The sequence below is a fragment of the Phyllobates terribilis genome, unplaced genomic scaffold (assembly GCF_046119375.1).
Source record: "Phyllobates terribilis strain yellow unplaced genomic scaffold, ASM4611937v1 Scaffold_11__3_contigs__length_659146591, whole genome shotgun sequence".
In the NCBI taxonomy this organism is placed as follows: domain Eukaryota; kingdom Metazoa; phylum Chordata; class Amphibia; order Anura; family Dendrobatidae; genus Phyllobates; species Phyllobates terribilis.
The window spans coordinates 540,323,988-540,348,909 of NW_027362771.1; the positions used below are offsets into that span (position 1 = coordinate 540,323,988).

Sequence of the window (24,922 nt, forward strand, 5' to 3'; positions counted from 1 at the left end):
TCCCCCCAGTCACAGAGGATGAAGAGGCCGCGGATGCACAAGATATGGCAGACGGTGGTTGGCCCGGCCGGCTAGACCGCATTGTAGCACACTGAGCTTCCCACTGCAACTTATGCTTCATGTCCATGTGCCGGTTCATGCATGAAGTACTCAAACTATGTATTTTTTGGCCTCTACTTAGCTTTTGCTGACAAATGTTACAGATAACACGAGTTGGGTCATCTTTATCGATCTGAAAAAATGCCCAGGCTATGCAAGGCTTAGCACCCATGCGACCTGAAGAGCCACCACGACTTGTGGTGAGAGGCAGAGTTGTGTTTGAGGATGCAGTTGTTGACGTGCTTCCAGTACTACGTCTCTGTCCAGGAAGGCGCAACCTGACCTCGTCGTCACTAGCATCTTCCTCCACCTCCTCTGCTGACCTCATCTCTTGGCTGACTGTGGGTTGACAGTAAGTGGGATCTCCGACCTCATCATCATCACCCTGTGCGTTATCACACCCGTCGTCCTCAGAGCCAACCTGTTCCTGCCCTGACAAAAAACTAAAGTTGTCGCTCCAATCAGGTATTTGAGTCTTATCATCGTCTTCCTCATTGTCTCCACCAACAGGAGTTACAGTTTGGGAATGAGGGTCTACATTATGGTCAGAACCTTCTGCGTCTGGTCCTGGATCCGACTCATAAAGATTCTGGGCATCAGTGCAGATCATTTCCTCGTCTGGATTCACAGAAGCGCTGGAGTCGACCTCTGATTCCCAGGCTATAGTATGAGTAAACAGCTCTGCAGACTCAGCCATCTGTTCTACCTCATACTCAGACGGGCAGCTGGAGATTTGGGAGCTGTGAGGAAGCAAGTGCGATTTGGGTGACACCTTTGAGGACTGGAGTATTTGTGATGTTGAAGTTGATGTGGAGGAGAGCCCACTTAAAGGAGCACTTGATATCCGTTGAAGCACCTGCTGTTTTTGTGCCTCATCTGGAATTTGTAGCGATTGGCGTGGCCGTAAGAAAGGGATCTTATCACATTGTCCGCTAAAAGAAGTAGACATTTTAGTTTGGCTGGAAGATGGTCTTTCTTCTGCACCTACCCCACGGACACAACCTTTTTTCCCCTTCCCAACACGCCTATTCCCCTTTCCACCAGCAGCAGGCCTTTTTCCACTCATTTTGGTGGTTAACTAATTCACAACTCTGGAGTTGTTTGCACAAAAAAACAATGGATGGTAACCGAGCAGAGCTGAGTGGCCAAACTGTGGTATTAGGCCAAAACTATTGGCTGGGTTAGATGCAGAAAAAAATTATTTTTAATTTGCAACCTGATGGAGGTCAGTATAGATGGACTAATAGAACAAGTCCCACACGCTGCTAGAAGCTCAAATATTTTTTCAGAGATAAATGAAGAAAAAAATTATTTTTAATTTGCAACCTGATGGAGGTCAGTATAGATGGACTAATAGACCAAGTCCCACACACTGCTAGAAGCCCAAATATTTTTTCAGAGCTAGATGCAGAAAAAAATTATTTTTAATTTGCAACCTGATGGAGGTCAGTATAGATGGACTAATAGACCAAGTCCCACACACCGCTAGAAGCCCGAATATTTTTTCAGAGCTAGATGCAGAAAAAAATTATATTCAATTTGCAACCTGCTGGAGGTCAGTATAGAAGGACTAATAGAACAAGTCCCACACACTGCTAGAAGCCCAAATATTTTTTCAGAGCTAAATGAAGAAAAAAATTATTTTTAATTTGCAACCTGATGGAGGTCAGTATAGATGGACTAATAGACCAAGTCCCACACACTGCTAGAAGCCCAAATATTTTTTCAGAGCTAGATGCAGAAAAAAATTATTTTTAATTTGCAACCTGATGGAGGTCAGTATAGATGGACTAATAGACCAAGTCCCACACACTGCTAGAAGCCCAAATATTTTTTCAGAGCTAGATGCAGAAAAAAATTATATTCAATTTGCAACCTGCTGGAGGTCAGTATAGAAGGACTAATAGAACAAGTCCCACACACTGCTAGAAGCCCAAATATTTTTTCAGAGCTAAATGAAGAAAAAAATTATTTTTAATTTGCAACCTGATGGAGGTCAGTATAGATGGACTAATAGACCAAGTCCCACACACTGCTAGAAGCCCAAATATTTTTTCAGAGCTAGATGCAGAAAAAAATTATATTCAGTTTGCAACCTGATGGAGGTCAGTATAGATGGACTAATAGAATGATGCTATGCCCAAAAGATTTTACTTCACTAGGTGCAGTAAAAAAATTGGTATTCTATACACAGGTGGTATATCTTGCAACACAGATAGGCTACTCCACTGACTAACACACTCTGCAATAGGCCAAAAAGGATTAGCTTTGCTAGATTCAGACAAATGCTGTGAAAAAAACTTGCACAGCACTGGCACAGACCTGCCTGGCAAAAACTGATAGGAACTCATGTAACCTAGTCCTGAAAAGGACTGCAATTACAATTAGTCTTTACTCCCACAACCGATCTATTTAAGAGCACAGACCTGCCTGATAAAAGTCGTAGGAAATGCTGTAACCTAGTCCTTAAAAGGACTGCAATCACAACTATTCCCTACTCCCAAGCTATCTGTATATTTGTGCGAAAATTGGCTTGAAATTAACAAGGTATAGCGCACACAGCAACAGCGGTGCCGTCTAACACGCAGCTGCAGCAGTGAGAAAATGGTGGCGACGGGGAAAATGGCTTGGTCTTATAGGGCAAGGACATGTGACATACACTGCCAATCACACATGCCCTTGCTTGTGTGAAAAAAAGCACTTCGCTCCGTGTGTGCACTGCTGATAGGCTGACAGATTGCACCTCCCTACTGCAAATGCGGGAAAGAGAAAAAAAAATGGAGATCTTCATTGTTCCTGCAGAGATCCATCCCCTGCCCCTCCCCCCGCCCCGCTGTACACTCAAACTGCGTATTAACATTAATTTTCATCATTACTGAGAAAAAATCCAGTTATGATTTTGGTGCACGAACAGTTATCGAACATAACCTCGAACAGCCGAATTTTTCTCAAATTGTTCGTGTTCGCCGACCGGCTCGAACACCGCCCAAAACAGCTCGAATTTGAGATTGGCGAACAGTTCGAGTAGAACAACGCTCATCTCTACTGTTAAACAAACTTTATCAGGTTCTAGCTTCATTTTATATGTAGATTTTCATCTTCCTGGCCTTATTGTCCAACCAATATTCTCCTATACCATTTCTTATCCTAAATTCATCTTTGAAACGTCTTTCTATACGTTTCCTATTACAGTAGAAAGATTGGTTTATATTATATCATATTGAACAACTCTTTTCTAGGTTTTGTGATTGTGCTTATTTACTACATCGACTGAACACAACATATTGGTTTAAATGAACCAACTTGGTCTCAGGCTGTATAGTGCATATCTTGGAAGAGGGGGTGGATCCATTTCATAATACTGGAACTAGTTTTCTGGTGTTTTTAAATTATTTTACTTTTTTTTAAAAAAAAAAAAAAAATTGTGATGACTAAAATAAAGATTATTTACATTTGTCCTCTAGTCTTTCTCTTTTTCATTTGTTCAATGGCTCTACAATGCCTTAAAAAGTTGTCCAGACTTGTGAATACTTACAGCGTGCACAGTGCACGCTGTCACGATTCTCCGATTCTGGGAGCTGGTGGTCATGAATATGATTTGCATACTTCCGGCCACATTCCAATTAGACATATCCGGTCTAACTCAATACACTTGTATTGATCGAAGCTGTGTGTGTCTAGTCAGCACGTGACCGTAAAGTAGGTAAATTGCATACTTTCAGTTACATGCCCACCTGCTCCCGTTGCTGGCACCTGGGAAACCTGACAGCGTGTACTTTATGAGCTGTTAGGATTCAAAAATCTGCAGTCACATAGAGTGACTACAGACTTGTAAACCAAGCCTGGACAACCTCTTTAAGGGTGGAGTACAACACTTTTTACAGGTGAAGCAGTATCAGCATCCAAGAAAAAACCTCTAAAACTGGGTCAGTGGAGGCAAGAGTTCAAGCAACACATGTCATTGTAGGGGCTGAAGAAGACCTCAGGAGAAAGTTTAGTACCTTGGTTATCAGAGAGTGGTACCAACTTGAAACTCTGCTTCAGGGCTCATGCACTCGACTGGTTATATCGGAAGAGTATTATTTGTGGTTTTCTCAAATAGCACTCGTACCCATAATATTCTATCGAGCAGTGCACATGTCTCATTTGGGGTTAGGGTTAAGTCCGAGTGCTGTCTGACTTTCACTGACTGACAGAATGGAGAAGGTGGAGAAATTTTTTTATTCTCTCCACCTCCGAGAATAACTGAAGCCACTCTGGCTTCAGTTATTCTCTCCACCTCTGAGAATAACTGAAGCCACTCTGATCATAGTCTGGTCAAAATAATTGGACCATTTTTCTCGAATGGAGAGAAATCTGTAGTGTGCACGTACCCTCAGTCAGGGTATTTAGATATCGGTGAAAGGAAACCTAGCTACATTGTGTTATTCAGACTTTTCATGGTGTAATGACAAATCCAAACCAGTAATGAAGAAACTATTTCATATCCATTAATCGAGCTGTCTTTATTTAGAAGAATAGGAGTTTACTATATAAAGATGATATTACCAGTTTGTTCTGCGTCGGCCACTTTTTTTGAGATAGAGATGTCTAAAAAAAGCAAAAAGAAAAACCATCACAAGTATTGTACACTTTACAAATTCTTTATAAATTGAACTAGATTTGGGAATATATTTCAGTGATAACATTCATTTTTCATGTTGAACTGGACACACAATGTAATAGTGGCTGCAGAGCAAAATAAAGAAGTACACGCCTCCAGTGAAAACTGTCTGATAACACCCACTTTAACTCCTTTGTTGCCAATACTTTGATTGCGAATATCTATGCAATGGAAAGGCGAAATTTTTTAAAAAAAAGTGTTTGTTCCTCTCTGAAGCCACTATTACATCATGTGTCCAGCTCAACATGAAAATTTTGGTGAAAGATACTTTTATAAAGGTGTTGTCCTCTTTGGACTTGTACAGTTTTGCTAAAAGAGTGCCCTGATGATAGTCAGATTATGGGATATTTGTTGATGCTTCCCCAAAAAGTGAGCTGTCGACGCAGTTCAAGCAGACAGCAAGTGTTCATTTTTCCTGCAGCGCTACCGCATGGCAGAGACTGGTTTTACACTGTTTGATTGAAATCAATGGGCTGTCTACATAACGATCAGATACGCCGGGTCCTCCAGTTCTTTGTAGCTGATTTCTACTTTAAATGATGGTAGCAGGAATTGGAGCTGAAAAAACAGATATCTTCAGATGTGGACACAATTGTTAAAGCAAGTATATAAGTAAATTCTATATATTGATATTTAATACAAATATAAACTAGAGATGAATCCATTCATGGCGAATAAAATTTGCCTCAAATTTCACCCCAAAAATTAGATTCGCCAGAATCTGATTTTTTTGTATTTTCTTTCACATGAATCCAGGAAACATGGAGGTCGTCCGTCAATTTACTAGATTTAAATGGGCCAGGAAGGGGTTTGAAAAAAATGAATATCTCTTTCCGGCTCTCAGATGGTCCAAGCGTTTCCCCACTTGGTCATTCCGGTCTGATGTTCATTCACAGGTCACCAGTCTTCTTCATACCACAGGTCCCAACAGGTGTTTGGTGCCACCAGCATTTACTAGGCCTCGCACAACATCCCGTCCTGTCACAAAGTCATGACATAGTGAGGTTAATGGGTGCCTGAAACTTGATGAGACCCACTCTATGAAGATGACTAGTGGCCAGTGAATGAGAACATAAATACTGCACTTTTTGGGAGGGACAAGCCAGACCTTCAAAACTATGGTACCGATTTTCCATGCACAAATTTCTTTAATCTCTTATCTATGCATTTTCATTTCTAACTCAATATAAGTTTTTTTTATTCAGATCAACCGTGAAGACCAGATCTTTGCTAGTAGAACATATTTCCATATCACTTATATATAGAGATAAATATTGCAGGGTAATACCATCCATCAACAATAGAAATAGAATAGAAATTATTATGCTCAGGATGAACATTTGCTTAGCTTTTACTCACAACGAAAGAATATGAATCCAAGGACGACTGCTAAGGCGACGAAGATGATGACGATCAGCATCGTCAGGCACACCAACATGCACCTTCTAGACCTTCTAGATCTCGGCTTATTATCATTTGACGTAACTGAAAACACAAAAAATGAACTTTAGATATTATAAGTGCTTTTGTGGGATTATAGTGGAAAAAAATTGTAGTCTGAATTACCTTCTACGTCTGGAAATCTAGTATTAGCCAAAACAGATGCCATTTTGACTTCTATAAAAATAGCAAGAAATGAAAAATGAATATTACTACAGTCCATACAGTCCATCTATCTATCTGGAAGGTGCAGATTGCCATCAAGCCACAGTGGGCCAGAGCTGAAGAGCCCAGCCTACGGGTAACAGACGGAGAATCCAGCATGAGTGAACCTGCCTCAGTTCAATAGTGAAGAAGGAATTCAAGGCGATGGTGAAGAAGTGAATGAGAAGTAGAATAAGAAGGGTTGGATGCAAAATATAAGGGAAAGCAGGTGAATGAGAAGAATGTGATATAAAAAGAGGGGAAAGTGGTGAAAAAAGAAGAGGGCGAATGGGAAAAAGGTAATATAGAAAAGGAAGAGAAGAAGATAGTGAAGAGGGTAACTTGGAGAAAGATGAAAGTGGAAGACAATGTAATGAAAAAAATTATCATGAGGAGGAAAAAGTGGGGGGGGGGTATAAAAGAAGGAAGTGTAATAATAGAGGGAGGTAAAGGAAGTGAAAGAACAGGATATGAAGTAGGAGAAAGTGAAAAAAATACTGCTGCCGTGATCGAGTAGGTTGAAGTAGAAGGGAATGGTGAAGAAGGTAAATTGAAAGAAGGAAGTGAAAGGAGAATGTAAGGAAAGAGTGAACAATGAGGAGAAGAAGATGATGAATCAGAAGGTGGAGTAAAAGAAGGTGGTAAAAGAAATGAAAGCAGAGTCGGTGAAGATAGAGGGGAAACTAAAGAGCATGGTAAGGCGATGAAAGAATGGAAGGAAAATGAGAAGGAGGAGGTTAAGGAAAATGTGAATGAAAAGTAAAACCTGAAGAAGGTAAAGGAAAAAAAAAAGAGGTAAAAGAAACAGATGAGAATGTGAAAAAGGAAGTGAAGGAGAAAAAGCCAGCAAAGTTAGTTGATCTATTGAAAAAGAAGAATATACTTCAGAGATCTCTGACAGATCTGATTTCTATGACACAACACTATTCACATTGACTCTGAATGACTCAGTGGTTACCTGCTATATCTGAAAATGCTGAATTAATGGCTCCTGAGGAAAAATCAAGACCTGAAAATGCAAACAATGAAATGTCAAATTGAAGCTTTTATGACCATATCATTGTAGCAGAGCCAAATTGTCACTTGGTCCTTTGGAGCTACATTATTAGTGCATTACAATATTGATGGGTGAATTTGCTATGGACCTTATTACGCCTTTTTTAAGACAATAAAGGTTGGAGAACAGATCTGCACTTCAGCAGTCCCTCTCTCTGATTATGTTAGTGTGGTTAATAGCAGAAAACTTATTGTGTTAGCACTATGATATTAAATCTACTTTTAGGGGAGTACCTAGTGGGAGGGTATAGGGGAGGTTGCCCCATGTGACAAATTTTATGGGGGTGAAAAACGTGGCCTCCTCCCAACTTCTGTTTATTCTTCGAGCAGCACAGGGGTGCAGTAAGTGCTGGCTCGGGAGTGGCTTGTGAAGTAGAGTAAAGCAACTAGGGGTTGCTTTGACAATTCAGTTGGTGTCGGCGAGACTATGCAAAGCACAGCAATCAATATGAGTTTTTCATTGACTGCTGCGCTCTACATAGGCAGTGACTGGGATGACAAGGTTCTCAGTATGACAAATAATAATAATAATCTTTTATTTTTATATAGCGCCATCATATTCCGCAGCACTTTATCGTCACTGTCCCCATTGGGGCTCACAATCTAAATCAGTATGTCTTTGGCATGTGGGAGAAAACTGGAGAACCCAGAGGAAACCCACACAAACACGGGGAGAACATACAAACTCCTTGCAGATGTTGTCCTTGGTGGGATTTGAACCCAGGACCCCAGCACTGCAAAGCTGCAGTGCTAACCACTGAGCCACCAAGCTTCATTATTCTACTATTATTATAATTATATCAGTATTTTATTTAAATACAATACATGTGCTTGGGAGCTAAAGATTCAATACTGGACTGATAGAACGGACTCAAGAAGTTGTAACAGTCTACGGGTTTGGAAGGCAGAAAATACTTGACTTGGCTCAGGCGCTGGCAACCCATGCTACGCTACCATCTACTTTATATAAAATTACCCTCCCACGTGTCCCAGAGCCGTCCTTCGGGAAGTCTTACATACAAAGCTGCGCATAGATCATCCTGCCCCTGCTGATAGAAACACAACAGGAGGCCTGCTACTTGAGCCTTGCAACCACCACGAATCTTTATACTACCTGTATAGGGATTTTGTTTAAACACTGTAAATAAAACTGTTATTAGAATATCTTATTATAGAGGTGTTATTTGATCACCATATGTTGGTATTACTTGAGCACTGTATGCTATTGTGTGGTATTGTTGCATAGGTACTGTACTGAGTATTATTTGTGCACCACACTATATGGCACTTATTTTTAGGGTAGATACTGTGCTGTATCTTTATGTGTACACTGTATCACGGTACACAATATGGTGAAAGTAGAGCACCCATAGAATGAAAATCTTCTGTGCATTATATTCTCACCTATATGTGGTGACTGAAACTTCGAAGTCTCCTTAGGAAAAATTTCTATTGATAGAAAAAAATATATGTAATTTATGAGAGGTAACAGAAGACATAGCACTATTATATAGTAAAGTAGAATATATACAATAGATCTGTCATCAACGCCATAAGGCATGCCCACTATATGCCACTTTTTGTGACATAAATGTTGTCTGGTCTAAACAACATACTTTTCCATATATTTGCAGCAAACAACTGGAATAAATACATTAATAAGTCTATTCCATCAGCAAAACACCAACTTATTTTTACACAATAAATAAAAAGTTGCTGCCTTTATTATGAACTTGGTGCCTATGGATTTATACAATTGATATTGAACTTAATGTTAGCCAGAAAAATCTCTGTAAATGAGCTCTCCCTGGATACAGACAATGTTATGACTACATGTTAAATGGCAGAAAAGGAGTTTCCAACCTGGGTCTGAAAAGTGACTATATATTTCTCATGTATAGTCTCCCTAGTGTCCTCCGTTTGCCTCCAATTGCGCCCCTATGCTCAGATTATCATTCCTTTCCTCCTGCTTCCAAGATGACCACCGTAGTGGCATGGAAGCTGCAGTGATAAGTATAAACCACAACTCACCTGTCTTTCCTCTGCTGTGGAGGGCATGGTTTACACTATACTCCTCATGTCACTTTGGCAGCCATCTTGGAAACAGGAGGCACAAAATGCTGATTTGATCAAAGGGGCAGAGGGAGGCAAAGGAGGGGCATGAAGTATGACAAATGTGTAGTTCATAGAGATCTTGAGGTTTAGTAAACCATTGACTGAACATAAAGGACTAGGAGTTAAACCACTAGACTTCAGAATCGAGGTACAAAATTACTTGAGATTTGCTACTATGCCACTAGAAATAAGAAGCAGGACACTAAAACACCCGAATGTAATGCTAGTCACTACTCATGGACAAGCCGTGAGTCAGGGTAGTCAAATGTTATGGGGACAGATACCAAGAGAGTACATCGTAAACTAAAGTGGGAAAGACAAAGGCATAGTCAGGTCACGGTCCGAGGTCAGAATGCCAGGAAGATAGCAGATCAGAGCAAAGGGACTAGGCAAATTTATGATCAGAACAAGGTCCAAGGTCAGGCAGCAATAGATCAACATATAGAGCACAGGAATACAAGGCACCAAAACACCACATAGCAAATGCTAAGATTGGCAGAGATCTTGGACTGACAGCTTAGCTAAGTAGCTAGGTAATCAGTTAGAACAGGGAACATGTGAAAGAAGCTCAGCACCTCCCAGTCTCAGATTGGAAGGCTGAGCAGTCTATAAAAATAATGATAGTTCATCACACCCTCTGCACTAGATTGGACGACTGGGCTGTCTATAAAAATACTGACAGCTCAATACGCCCCTGCACTAGATTGGACAACTGAATTATCTATCAAAATACTGACAGCTCAGTAGTACGCCCCTGTACTAGATTGGATAACCAAACTGTCACTCACTGTGTCCAAGATACACTGTGCGGCGGACTCGTGACAAAGGTCATTGACATTATCTTTATTGCAGACATGGACAACACAACTGTGATAGAAGGCAGAGTATTTTCTATGGGGACCAGCAGCTAGGAAAGTCCATATCTACTCAAGGTGAGGTGCAGTTAGTGAAAACTATAGATGACGGAAGGTGGGATAGGGAAAAATAATGCAGAGAAACACAGACTATAATGTCGAGAGACCAAAATGATCAAAATACTTTGGTGTTTGCCAACAGTAATAGGTCTATAAAGTGCCCAAAAACATGCAACCTTATATGGAGGATTGAGCCACTGCATATACAGTATGATGGATCATGATTAATCCGGGCAGGTAAAGTCCCAAAGTTATAAAACTGTCTACAGATCATAACATGTTGACAGGACCTACTTGGCTATGCTTTCTTTTTGTTGCCCCAAAACTTGCATCTACAATTCTTGGCCAAGGAAGTGTAGCTTTTTAAAAGATATGGAACAAAGCTCCTGCCTGGGGCTATTGCCAAGAAAGCACACCCTAAATTACGTTCCTAAAAGTTAAACTGAATGGAGAGCAAAAATTGCAATTCTGAAGTAATAAAGACAGCCGTAAGGAGTCCATGACTTACCTTTCTGGGGAGTCGTCCAAACTGATGGATGTTGTTTTGCAGGCTTATCCATACCTGTAGTTCAGGTAACATATGTTAATTTTAGTTTGGCTATTCAACAGCTTTGAATTATACTTTTAGGACAACATGTAAGAGATCGTCTGGATGGTGAAACATCCTTTATCTACTTAGACCGGGCAACAATGTCGATGCTACAACTGGAAGTAACAACATAGGAAACAGTTCAATGTTTTTGACTGGAGCGCTTTCAGTCGGAGGTATAGTCTTTGAACATTACAGTTACTTTTTACAAGTTGTTAGTTGTAATTTCTACTCTTCTTTTTCTTATATTTTTGGATGTGTTTTCACTGGCATTAGCCCTTCTTCTGACTCGGTCATCTCAGGATTTTCTTTGGGCCTCGCCAGGAATCACACCTAACGACTCCACCGGACTCACTCAGACATCTTCTCTGCGACCCTCCAACAGGGGTAGGGCGCCTCACTGACCAGATGCGCCCCGTCTGAACTGGTTCTACATGGGTGTGATGGCCCTATCCACAACCAAATTGTTAAACCTTTCACAACCTCAAGGATCCTTTCACGCTCAATGACTGCAGTCCCCATGACAATCTCTCTCAAATCAACCTCTTTTCGGGTCACTTAGTCAGTCGAGGCTGGAGGCTAACTCTCTTTTGCAAGTCTTTGCTTTGCTTCACCTTTCACTCTCAGTAGCAGCTACATGCCTGAGACAGTCACAGAGGCAACCACCCCTCCAAAGACATAGGTGGCACACTGTTAAAACCAGGGGCAGAAATATCATTGGTACAAATTGTGCAGCTACACAAGGGCTCAGTAGGAAAGGGGGGCTTTTCCACCTCTAAAACATTATGATGAGCTACTAGATGGTGGCCCGATTCTAATGCATCGGGTATTTTAGAATATGTATGCGGCCGACCAAGCGCGACTAATCAGCGAAGCAGTATTTAAATGAGTTGTGCACTACTTGGCGTGAGCGTTCGAGCGTCCGAGCGTGAGCGTTCGAGCGTGAGCGTCAGAGCGAGAGCATGAGCGTCCGAGCGTGAGCGTCTGAGCGTGTGAGCTTGAGCGTCCGAGCTTGAGCGTGTGAGCGTCAGAGCGTGAGCGTCTTAGTGTGAGCGTGAACGTCTGAGCGTGAGCGTCAGAGCGTGAGCGTCAGAGCGTGACCGTCAGAGCGTGACCGTCAGAGCGTGAGCGTCAGAGCGTCCGAGCGTGAGCGTCAGAGCGTCCGAGCGTGAGCGTGAGCGTCAGAGCGCGAGCGTCAGAGCGTGAGCATCCGAGCGTGAGCGTCAGAGCGTGAGCGTCCGAGCGTGAGCGTCAGAGCGTGAGCGTCCGAGCGTGAGCGTCAGAGCGTGAGCGTCCGAGCGTGAGCATCAGAGCGTGAGCGTGAGGGTGTGAGGGTGAGCGGGTGAGGGTGAGCCGCTAACTACTGCCATCTTGTTCTTAAATCCCGCGTCGCTGATTGGCCGCGGCCTGACCAATCAGCGACGTGGGATTTCCTGGACAGACAGACAGATAGACAGACGGGATAAGACAATTATATATTAGATTGAACTGCAAAGGGCCCCTATATTGTTTTTCCACAGGGGCCTTTTTATGTCTGTGTTCACCAGTGGTTACATAATACTGGTCCACCCCTCAAAAAAAAGTCACTGGATATTTTTGACACCCACCAGCTGTTCAAGCTGTCTGGTCTTACTGATGGGGAAACAACACTTTATGCATTTGGTCACACTGATGCTTCCCCAAACATACACCGTCACGTGTCCGAGTCACGTTCCATCTGAGCTCCAATGTACTCAAAGCGTTTCTGCTCCATTTGGGCACCACACACAACAACTTTCATGTTTTCTACTTTAGTCATCTCAAATCCACAGACGCACTTGTAGCACCCTGAGGGCTCGGCTGCTACAGGGGTATTGCACCTCAAACCAGAGGTGTGATATTCCACTCCCGGGTAAGGATGGAGTGTGGACCAGGACTCGGTAGGCTGCATGCACCACACACACCCCATGTTAGAACCTTGCTCTTAGGTTTTTTCCTTTGCTGGTCACATGACCTTGTTGGCCTATTTAATCCTGCTCCGCCCTTCTGGCTTTGCTGGACTTCATTGTATAACTACTTTCTAGCTAGCCTGTGCTCTGTATCTAACTCTGTTAGTTTGCTTGGTCTACGGACCTCTATGTTCTATATATTTTGTTTGTTCGTCTGTCTGCTACTATTTCTGTTAGGAAGTGTCCCATTTTCCTCCCAGTCCTTAGTACTTGTAGGGATTCCTTCCCCACATCTATAGGTCTCCGTACAGACTAGCTTAGGACTTTAGCAGGTCTGATCGCAGGATCAGGTTCCCTGTTACATCGTAGGGATTCAGCTGAGTTCTATCGTAGGGACAGATCTCCTCTCTTTCCTTAGCTCTGGTAGCAGAACATAACAGTAAGTCCAGCCTGCAAATTCTCTAAGGAAAGATTTTTCTGTTCCATCATGGTGTCGGTTCAGGATTTGGCTCATCGCCTGCAGGGACTCTCTCTGGAGGTGGCCGAGCTCCGTCAGCACGTGAGTAACTGTCCTGGAGCACATTTCTTGGAGCCTAAGGTATGTTTGCCGGATTTATTTTTTGGTGAACACCGAGAATTTTTTTCATTTAAAAATGCTTGCTTATTGTATTTTCGTTTGAGACCCAAGTCCTCTGGGGATGAATCCCAGCGCATAGGGTTCATAATGTCACTTTTGCGCAAAGAGCCTCAGGAGTGGGCCTTTTCTTTGCAACCTAGTGATACATGCTTCAGATCAGTGGATAGTTTTTTTTCTGCTTTGGGGCTATTATATGATGATCCTGACCGTGTCGCATCAGCTGAGACTGAGTTGAGACGTTTGAAACAGGGATCAGGTAATGTGGAAAAATATTGTACTCATTTCCGTCGTTGGTCTACTCAAACAGGGTGGAACGATTCTGCTCTGAAAAGTCTATTTCTTGCTGGCCTCAATGAAAGGGTTAAAGACCTGCTAATTGCTTATCCTACACCTGAAGATTTGCAACAGGCTATGCAATTAGCTATACGGGTGGATAGGAGACTGCGTGCAAGGGTTAATGAGAGCAAATCCTCTGCTATGTCAGTTTCTGGTTATGAGAATGTGTGTACTAACAGTGGTGAACCGATGGAGATTGGATCGGTGGCACCTCGCTCTCAAGAAAAAGACCGTAGATTTTCTGAAGGCTTGTGTTTCTATTGTGGAAAATCTGGTCATTTGATTAAAGGCTGTGAGCTTCGTATGAAGAAAGAAAAAAAAATGGTCAGTCATGCCCGTATTGCCTGTTTAAATTCCAAGGGTGTATTTTTAGCTGCTTCCACGATTGCTCAGGAAAAATTAATGGAATTTCGGGTGTTTGTTGATTGTGGGTCTACTCTGAATGTAATTGATGGGGGATTCTTGGAAAGACTCAATTTAAAACCCGAACCTTTATCATCCCCCATTGCTGTGGTTTCTGTGGATGGCTCCCCTTTGAAGAATATTACTCTCAAGGTCTGTGAATTTCCTCTCACTATTAATGGTGTTCACCATGAGAAATTGGATTTGGTAGTTTTGAATAACTTGCCTTCTCCAGTAATATTGGGATTGCCCTGGTTAAAATTTCACAATCCTGTACTGGATTGGTCTACCAGTGAAATTAAATCCTGGAGCCATAAATGTTATGACAAGTGTTGTAACGGGCGTATTGCAGCTTTGGATAGGGGAGAATTGCCTGTTCCTATTCAGGATTTTTGGAGAGTTTTTTCTGAGAAGGAATCGCAGGTTTTGCCTCCCCATAGAGACTATGATTGTTCTATTGAATTTGTCCCTGGAGCGACTCTTCCTAAAAGTCGTTTATTTAACCTTACTATTCCTGAGAGGAAGGCTTTGGAGGAATACATACAGACAAGTTTGGCCGCCGGTCACATTAGGCCCTCTAAGTCTCCTGTGGCGGTTGGATTTTTTTTTGTAAAAAAAAAGGACGGCGGTTTACGTCCTTGTCTGGATTTTCGTGAGATTAACAAAATTACTGTACGCAATCCTTACCCACTGCCATTGATTCCTGATCTGTTTAACCAGTTAATGGGGGCCAAGTGGTTCTCTAAAATTGACCTTAAGGGGGCATACAATCTGTTGCGCATGAAGGAGGGTGACGAATGGAAGACTGCTTTTAACACTCCTGTGGGTCATTTTGAGAATCTGGTTATGCCTTTTGGTCTTACTAATGCTCCTGCAATTTTTCACAATCTTATTAATGACATCCTTAGACCTTTGATCGGCAAAAATGTGGTTGTGTATTTGGATGACATTTTGATTTATTCGCCGGATCTGGAGTCTCATTGGCGGAGCGTACGTGAGGTATTACAGTTATTAATGGACAATTCGCTTTTTGCTAAGCTGGAGAAATGTGAGTTCGCTGTACAGAGAATTAGTTTTTTGGGTTACATTATCTCCAGCGAAGGTTTTGAGATGGACCCGGTTAAAGTTCAGGCTGTACAGGAATGGCCTAGGCCTATTGGTTTGAAATCGATACAGAGGTTTTTAGGTTTCGCCAATTATTACAGAAAATTCATAAAAAATTTTTCTAGTATTGTCAAACCTCTGACCGATCTCACCAGGAAAGGTGCTGATGCGGTTCAGTGGTCTTCTGAGGCCATTGAAGCTTTTGTGTATCTCAAGGAGAGGTTCACCTCTGCTCCCATCTGTGATGAACCTGTAGCCGCCATCTTGGTAATGATAAATCATATCCAGGGATGGCCACACTTCAGCAGCCCCCACCCTTGGGACCTTCTGTTAAAACGTCAACTAGATAGTTTCCCCCCATCCAGGCTCCTGTAAGATAAGAAGCCTACTTAACACTTGAATGCTAGGAGCTTCAAAGACTTCGAGAGGAAACACAGCCAGCAGGGGGGGGTGCTTCGTCTATCTGTACCTGACCATTTGTCCCGTAGGACTAGTTTCTTTGTCTGTCACAAGCATGGAGGCATAAGATATAGAAACATGAATAGTACACGCATGTTGCGTGGGATGGGCCAATAAAAAAATATCACGGCGTCCCGGAGCCATTGCGCACACAAGCCTCCGCGGTAGACGTTTGTACGTGCTCTGGAAGCCAAGATATAGCGCGGAGCCATTCCTGAGGACCGTATGGTATCATAATTGATATCAAAAGGTCGGTTACGGCGGCCCGAATCCATGGGAACCCCTGGGGGTATCATGAGACCATCCCAGAAGAAGTTATTGGGTTCCATAGAATTTGGGCTTCTGATCGAAGTTAGACCTGAGGGTGGAGACTGAGCCAGCTGACCTCACCAGCAGTGGGCGGGACGGGGCAGGTAAGATAGCAGGACAGACAAGAGATAAGTCAGTCTTGACCCAAGAGTGGTGTGCTGAACATCTGAGCACCAGCTGAGGCCACCAAGGGGAGGAGCAGTTTGACCATGCGGTGGTAGGCCTCAGCCTGTAACAAAGAACCGTGCCTGCGACCGCAGAATCCTCTCCCTGCGTCACAAGAAAATCAAGAAACCGGTAACTGATATGCTGTGGTGATTCTGTGTGTTGTATTCCATTGTTGTATAGTTTAGCCTGACCTTATACCTGTGTATATTTAGTTGTATATCGTGTATCTAGTGTATTATTATAATCAATTACCTCAAGTAATTGTGGGCCTGCCTTTTATTCTGCATAACGAACGCACGTCCGTGTGAGCTCGGCTCAAGCCAAAAACGCTACCCAGGGTTGGTTCCTGACCCGATATAGGCCCATTCACGGACTGGGCGTATATCTAAAATAGGGACTGGTGGCAGCATACCAACTGGGGATTGGGGAAGGCTGGTAGTGACGGTCGGAGGTTCAGATATATATATTCCTGGCGCGGCCAAGGAAGATATATATACCGCCCTCACTACAGAGGGCCCCGATACCCAGTAGGTTACAGGACAGTCTCTCTGGCGACCGCTTATCCTAGGTGCAGTTCCTTGACTGACCTGAGGCTAAGAGGGCGCTAGCGAGTTGTGCTGTGTAGTGACGTTACGGTTTAGTGACGTTGAAGGGATAACACACTACCGTGTTCCCTGCGCTGGTTGCAGCTTCCTGGCACTACTTTCTCTAGGTGCAGTACCTTGACTGACCTGAGAGGTAAGGGGGCGCCAGAGAGCTGCACCCACCGGCCGGCTTTCATCACATTGGTGGCAGAGCGGTGGGATTGCAGAATAATAGTGTTGTGGGACCCCTACTCCCAGGCACTAAAGACTGCCAGTGGTAACTTCCACTGCTGGAGTCTTAAGGTCAGCCCAACGTTAGACGGTCAGGCTAAAAGTATAACAAGGTGTGTGCAAACTCAGGGTTGCAGCGGTGTCGGTTACCAAGATGGCAGACGGCACCAGGAGCAAGACCCTGCAGGAGGCTAATGCTACGGTCCGTGTGGCAGGAGGGGAGGACATTGTTACTCATGGCGAGGAGGAGTCCAGCCCGGGCACCTCAGGGAGCCAGTCCCCAGTATACGGTCCCGCAGTGGGCTGCCCACCACCTACCCAGCCCAGCCTGTCCAGATCACAAGCCCTTTTACAAGCGGCTATGGCAAGTCTCCAGTCTCATGGCGATGCCGTCTACAAAACCCTCCTGGCAGCATCAGAGAAGGCAGCGGAGGAGGAGCGCGAAGCTGCGGAGCGCCGGGAGGCTGCGGAGCGTGAAGCTGCAGAGCGCCGGGAGGCTGCGGAGCGTGCAGAGCGAGCTGCGGAGCGCCAGCACCAACTGGACCTGGCCCAGCGGGGGCTTCCGCTAGAGCAACCAACCCATCAGGAGACCAAGTCGTCCAAAGTCCGAGCTGAGGACTTCCCTCTACTGGAGAAGGATGGGGACCTGGACTCCTTTCTGGTGGCATTTGAACGGACCTGTCTTCAGCACCATCTGGCCCGGGATCAGTGGGCCAGATACCTGACCCCCCGTTTGAGGGGTAAGTCCCTGGATGCCTTGGGGGACTTACCTGCCGGGGAGGTACAGAACTACGACTGCATCAAGCGGGCCCTGATCCGGCAGTACAACCTCACTCCCGAGTCGTACCGCCAGAAGTTCCGGAGCCTGCTGCGTGGCCCCAAGGACACCTGGACCGATCATATGCGGGCGCTGTTGAGAGCCGCAGAGCACTGGACCTCGGGTCTAGCGCTTACTACCCGCCAGGAGGTCCAGGAACTGTTCGTCACGGAGCAGTTTTTGTGGAACTGCCCAGAGGACCTCCGACAGTTCCTCCGTGACCGAAAACCAACAGGGGCTTCTGCTACAGCCGCCCTGGCAGACGAGTATGCCAATAACAGGGCGCCTGAGCTGAAGAAGTCTGCCAGCAGCACCTGGAGAGGGGGTAAGCCCAGTCATGCCCCTGTTTCCCCGGCCCCTAGAACACAAGGGGTGTATCCCCCTGTTGCCCTCTCCAGGCAAGGACCAGACGTAAGACGTTGTCATCTATGCAACAAACCAGGACACTTTAGGGCTGAGTGTCCCCAGCGCCAAAAGACCCCATCCCATTCCCAGAGAGCGCCCAATGTTTTGTGTGTGGGAGGGGGTGGTGGTAGGTCCCTGGACAACATCCAACCCGTCACCATAGGCCGTTCTGCGGTCATGGGACTGCGGGACACGGGCGCTGAACGAACACTGGTACGGCCTGAGGTGGTGTCCCCCCAGGACTTGGTACCAGGAAAGACTCTTTCCGTCTCCGGGGTTGGAGGCGTGGAGCCGGCACTTCCCGTTGCCATGGTGTATTTGGACTGGGGTGCCGGAAGGGGGATGCGGGAGGTGGGAGTAACGCCAAATATTCCCGCAAATGTTTTATTAGGGACCGACTTGGGGCGTCTAGTATCGCAGTATGTACCCTCTGAACCCCCAAGTTCGGCCCCCCAAGAGTGTATTGATTTGTCTGCTGCTAATGCCAACCATGTTGTATGTAGTGTGTGTCCTGCTGAGGAGGAGGGAGTGAAACCTGAGGGTAACACCTGCACAGACACAACACAAACAGGGTTAGTGAAAGCAGGTGGGGAGTGTGGGGATGCCCGCAGAGGTGCTCAGCCGGCGTGCCGTGACCTCTTGTCCTCCGGTGAGGGAGGGGGCGGGCAGGATTCTGTAGAGGGAAGCTCAGGGATGGAGAGGGGGGCAGCTACCGGCAGTGTAGGGCTCCCAGGGGTATCCAGGCTGCTGAGTATAGGCCCACTGCAGGGGGAGGAACAGGCCATGGGAGGTGGGGGTGTCCCAAGAGAGGAGCCGCCAGGTAAGACCCCAGGGCAGGAGTTCCCCACATCCGAGATGTCCAAAGGCCTAGGAAGCCTGCCTGATCGGGCGGCTTGGTCAGAAACAGAGGGGAAGCAGGCACTACCCACGGTCACAGCGGTCATAGCCGCTGTCACCAGGAGTGGGAGCGCCGGAGCCCAAGGAGCCTTGCAGAGGTCCGACGGCTTCCCCACTTCTGACCAAGTGTCTGCCGGGTCAGACAGCGGCCAGGTGACATGCCCGGAGGGGCTGACAGAGGATGTGGCAGTTTCGTCGATTCTGGCCACATCAAGTCAGGAATTTCAGGCTGCGTTGGAAGCAGACGACAGCCTGAAAGCTCTCAAGGAACAGGCGGCACAGCCTCCCATGGAGTCAGACTGCGAGCGTGTGGTCTGGGACCAGGGACGGCTGTACCGGGTAACGGTCCAGCAGGGTTCACCGGAGGCGTGGCCCAGGGACCGACAGTTAGTGGTACCCTATCCGTTCAGGGCGGAATTGTTGCGGATCGCACACGAGATTCCGATGGCCGGACACCTAGGGATCGCTAAAACCAAGGCCAGGATAGCTCAGCATTTCTACTGGCCTGGGATGGGAGCCGCGGTGGGTGCCTACTGCCGTTCGTGTGACACCTGTCAGAGGGTGGGGAAGGCGGGGCCGCGCCCCAAAGCCCCACTGGTAACTCTGCCAATCATCGAAGAGCCTTTCTCGAGGGTCGCTGTGGATCTTATTGGACCTCTGTCCACTCCCAGCCACTCCGGGAAATGCTTCATACTCACGGTAGTGGACTATGCCACCCGGTACCCGGAAGCGGTAGCTTTGTCGTCCATTCGGGCCGACAAGGTGGCTACCGCCTTACTGGAGATCTTCTCCAGAGTGGGTTTCCCCCAAGAAATGCTCACCGACCGAGGGACCCAGTTCATGTCGCGGCTGATGGAGTCCCTCTGTAAGCAAATGCAGGTGCAACATCTGGTGGCCAGCCCGTATCACCCACAGACTAATGGCCTGTGTGAGCGGTTCAATGGCACCTTAAAGCAGATGCTTAAGATGTTGGTCGACTCCCACGGGAGAGACTGGGAGCGTTACCTCCCACACCTCCTATTTGCTTACCGGGAGGTTCCGCAGGCCTCAACGGGGTTCTCCCCCTTTGAGCTCCTGTACGGGCGACGGGTACGGGGCCCCCTGGCTCTGGTGAAGGAAGCATGGGAAGGGGATTTGGCCACCCCCGAGGTGTCGGTCATCGAGTATGTCGTGCGCCACCGGGACAGGATGATGGCCTTGGCAAAGCTGGTGCAGGACAATATGGCCCAGGCCCAGGCCGACCAGAAGCGGTGGTACGACCAGAATGCTTGTGAGAGGACCTACCAGGTGGGTCAAAAGGTGTGGGTACTGGTCCCCGTACCACAGAACAAGCTTCAGGCAGCCTGGGAAGGTCCCTACTTCGTGCACCAGAAACTCAATGCCGTCACCTATCTGGTCACCCTGGATCACGCCCGTGGAAGGAGGAAGGCCTTCCACGTGAACATGATGAAGGCTCATCATGAGCGGGAAGTGACTGCCCACCCAGTGTGCAACCTTCCCGAGGAAGGAGAGGTAGAAACCCTCCTGGATCTGCTCACCCAAGCCAAGGCGGGTGGGTCCATCGAGGATGTGGGGGTTGGCCACCAGCTCACGGAGGACCAACGGTCCCAGCTGGGGACCACCCTGCACCCCTTCCGGGGGCTGTTCAGCAGCCTGCCCGGAAGGACTGAGATGGCTGTCCACGACGTGGACACTGGCGATCACCCGCCGATCCGGCGTTCAGCATATCGGGTCTCTTTCGAGGTGCAGGGAAACATGCGCCAAGAGATAGACGAGATGCTGAAGCTGGGGGTGATCCAGGCATCCAGCAGCGCGTGGGCCTCGCCTGTAGTCCTCGTACCAAAGAAGGACCGAACTACACGGTTCTGCGTGGACTACCGGGGGCTCAACGCTGTAACGGCCACCGATGCGTTCCCCATACCACGCATCGATGACCTGCTCGATCGGATGGCCGGGGCTAAGTACCTGACCATCATGGATCTGAGCCGGGGGTACTGGCAGATTCCTCTGACCCCCGCGGCAAGGGAACGCTCTGCCTTTATCACCCCTTTTGGACTGTACGAGTCCACAGTGATGCCATTCGGCATGAAGAATGCCCCTGCCACTTTTCAGCGGATGGTCAATACGCTGCTTGAGGGACTTGAAGGGTACGCGGCTGCGTACTTGGACGATATTGCAGTCTTCAGTCCCACTTGGGAGGATCACCTAGAGCACCTGCGGCAGGTGCTCGGTCGGATCCACCGGGCAGGCTTGACCATCAAGCCGGAAAAGTGCCAGCTGGGCATGAGTGAGGTCCTCTACCTGGGTCACCGGGTAGGCGGGGGGGTTCTGAAGCCAGAACCGGGGAAAGTGGATGCCATCGCATCCTGGCCCACTCCTAGGACCAAAAAGCAGGTGATGTCCTTCTTGGGGACCGCCGGGTACTATAGGAGGTTCGTCCCACACTATAGCACCCTGGCCAAGCCCCTGACGGACCTCACCAAGAAGAAGCTGCCCGTCGCAGTCGACTGGACAGTCGCCTGCGAGACAGCTTTCGGGGCACTCAAGGCCGCCCTAAGTAGCTCCCCTGTACTGCAAGCTGCCGACTTCGACCGGCCGTTTGTGGTACAGACCGACGCCAGTGACTTTGGCCTCGGTGCTGTGCTAAGTCAGGTCAACACGACAGGCCAGGAACATCCTGTCTTGTACCTGAGCAGGAAGCTACTGCCCCGGGAGGTGGCTTACTCCACGGTGGAAAAAGAATGCCTGGCAATTGTATGGGCCCTGCAGCGTCTGCAGCCCTACTTGTACGGGAGCCATTTCACCGTGGAGACGGACCACAACCCCCTCAGCTGGTTACACACGGTCTCTGGGTCGAATGGCAGGTTGCTACGCTGGAGCCTCGCTCTCCAGCAGTACCACTTCTCCATTCGCCACAGAAGAGGCCGTGACCACGGTAACGCTGACGGGTTATCCCGGCAAGGGGAGGGTGCAGAAGGACGCACGGGGGAACACAGGAATGTGCTACCCCCTCGCGCCCTCGTATAGGGGGAGGTGTGATGAACCTGTAGCCGCCATCTTGGTAATGATAAATCATATCCAGGGATGGCCACACTTCAGCAGCCCCCACCCTTGGGACCTTCTGTTAAAACGTCAACTAGATAGTTTCCCCCCATCCAGGCTCCTGTAAGATAAGAAGCCTACTTAACACTTGAATGCTAGGAGCTTCAAAGACTTCGAGAGGAAACACAGCCAGCAGGGGGGGGTGCTTCGTCTATCTGTACCTGACCATTTGTCCCATAGGACTAGTTTCTTTGTCTGTCACAAGCATGGAGGCATAAGATATAGAAACATGAATAGTACACGCATGTTGCGTGGGATGGGCCAATAAAAAAATATCACGGCGTCCCGGAGCCATTGCGCACACAAGCCTCCGCGGTAGACGTTTGTACGTGCTCTGGAAGCCAAGATATAGCGCGGAGCCATTCCTGAGGACCGTATGGTATCATAATTGATATCAAAAGGTCGGTTACGGCGGCCCGAATCCATGGGAACCCCTGGGGGTATCATGAGACCATCCCAGAAGAAGTTATTGGGTTCCATAGAATTTGGGCTTCTGATCGAAGTTAGACCTGAGGGTGGAGACTGAGCCAGCTGACCTCACCAGCAGTGGGCGGGACGGGGCAGGTAAGATAGCAGGACAGACAAGAGATAAGTCAGTCTTGACCCAAGAGTGGTGTGCTGAACATCTGAGCACCAGCTGAGGCCACCAAGGGGAGGAGCAGTTTGACCATGCGGTGGTAGGCCTCAGCCTGTAACAAAGAACCGTGCCTGCGACCGCAGAATCCTCTCCCTGCGTCACAAGAAAATCAAGAAACCGGTAACTGATATGCTGTGGTGATTCTGTGTGTTGTATTCCATTGTTGTATAGTTTAGCCTGACCTTATACCTGTGTATATTTAGTTGTATATCGTGTATCTAGTGTATTATTATAATCAATTACCTCAAGTAATTGTGGGCCTGCCTTTTATTCTGCATAACGAACGCACGTCCGTGTGAGCTCGGCTCAAGCCAAAAACGCTACCCAGGGTTGGTTCCTGACCCGATATAGGCCCATTCACGGACTGGGCGTATATCTAAAATAGGGACTGGTGGCAGCATACCAACTGGGGATTGGGGAAGGCTGGTAGTGACGGTCGGAGGTTCAGATATATATATTCCTGGCGCGGCCAAGGAAGATATATATACCGCCCTCACTACAGAGGGCCCCGATACCCAGTAGGTTACAGGACAGTCTCTCTGGCGACCGCTTATCCTAGGTGCAGTTCCTTGACTGACCTGAGGCTAAGAGGGCGCTAGCGAGTTGTGCTGTGTAGTGACGTTACGGTTTAGTGACGTTGAAGGGATAACACACTACCGTGTTCCCTGCGCTGGTTGCAGCTTCCTGGCACTACTTTCTCTAGGTGCAGTACCTTGACTGACCTGAGAGGTAAGGGGGCGCCAGAGAGCTGCACCCACCGGCCGGCTTTCATCACACCATCCTTATGCAGCCTGATGTGACTAAGCCGTTTTTGGTTGAGGTTGATGCTTCCTCTGTGGGGGTTGGCGCAGTATTGTCTCAGGATAACGGGGATGGATTACATCCCTGTGCCTTTTTTTCAAAAATTTTTTCGGAGACTGAACTGAATTACGATATTGGTAATCGGGAATTATTGGCTATTAAACTCGCATTTAAACACTGACGCCACTTCTTGGAAGGTGCGGAATTTCCCGTTCAGGTTCTTACGGATCATAAAAATCTGATATATCTTGATGCTGCCAAGCGCCTGAATGCCCGTCAGGCTAGGTGGGCACTGTTTTTCTCGCGGTTTAATTTCTCCGTTACTTACATCCCTGGTACTAAGAATGTTAAAGCGGATGCCTTGTCTCGCAGTTTTTCTCCCATAGTCGGTGCTGAGAAAGAGGAGAACATTTTACAAGAAGGTGTTGTGATAGCTGCTTTGGACTCCGTTTTGGAAGATGAGATTCTTAAAGCACAGGAGAATGCCCCATCTAACACTCCTCATGGGAGGTTGTTTGTGCCTGGGACCTTTAGGAAAGATTTGTTTGTTGAGTGTCACGAATCTCGGTTGGCAGGTCATCCCGGAATCTCTGAGACCAAGAGACTGGTGGGTCGCAGTTTTTGGTGGCCTGGATGGCAGAAGGAAGTCATTAAGTGGGTGCGTCAATGTACTATATGTGCTAGATCTAAGTCCTCACATACTCCTGCTGCGGGGTTGCTTTGTCCTTTGGAGGTTCCCAGTGCTCCTTGGACACATTTGGCTATGGACTTTATAACTGACCTTCCCCCCTCTGAGGGTTTTACTGTCATCTGGGTGGTCGTGGACCATTTTAGCAAGATGTGTCACTTGGTTCCCTTCGTCAAACTGCCCTGCGCTAAAACTCTCGCTAAGGCCTTTGTCAAGGAAATTGTCAGACTTCATGGCGTTCCTACTGACATTGTTTCTGATAGGGGTCCTCAGTTCGTGGCTCGTTTTTGGCGTGCCTTTTGTGACAGGTTGGGAGTTCATTTGTCGTTCTCGTCCG

At 47.1% G+C, this 24,922-nt stretch overlaps 1 protein-coding gene across 1 annotated transcript in view; it reads right to left on the minus strand.

The window, feature by feature from the left end:
• LOC141167328 (uncharacterized) overlaps positions 1-24,922 on the minus strand; it is a 73,675-nt gene that overhangs the window by 44,022 nt on the left and 4,731 nt on the right. Inside the window, exons 3-8 of the mRNA XM_073654750.1 lie at positions 11,000-11,053; positions 8,867-8,911; positions 7,365-7,415; positions 6,329-6,379; positions 6,122-6,247; positions 4,648-4,689 (exon numbers count right to left, since the gene is read on the minus strand). Coding sequence (XP_073510851.1) covers positions 4,648-4,689; positions 6,122-6,247; positions 6,329-6,379; positions 7,365-7,415; positions 8,867-8,911; positions 11,000-11,053 — 369 coding nt within the window. The remainder of the gene's footprint in view (positions 1-4,647; positions 4,690-6,121; positions 6,248-6,328; positions 6,380-7,364; positions 7,416-8,866; positions 8,912-10,999; positions 11,054-24,922) is intronic.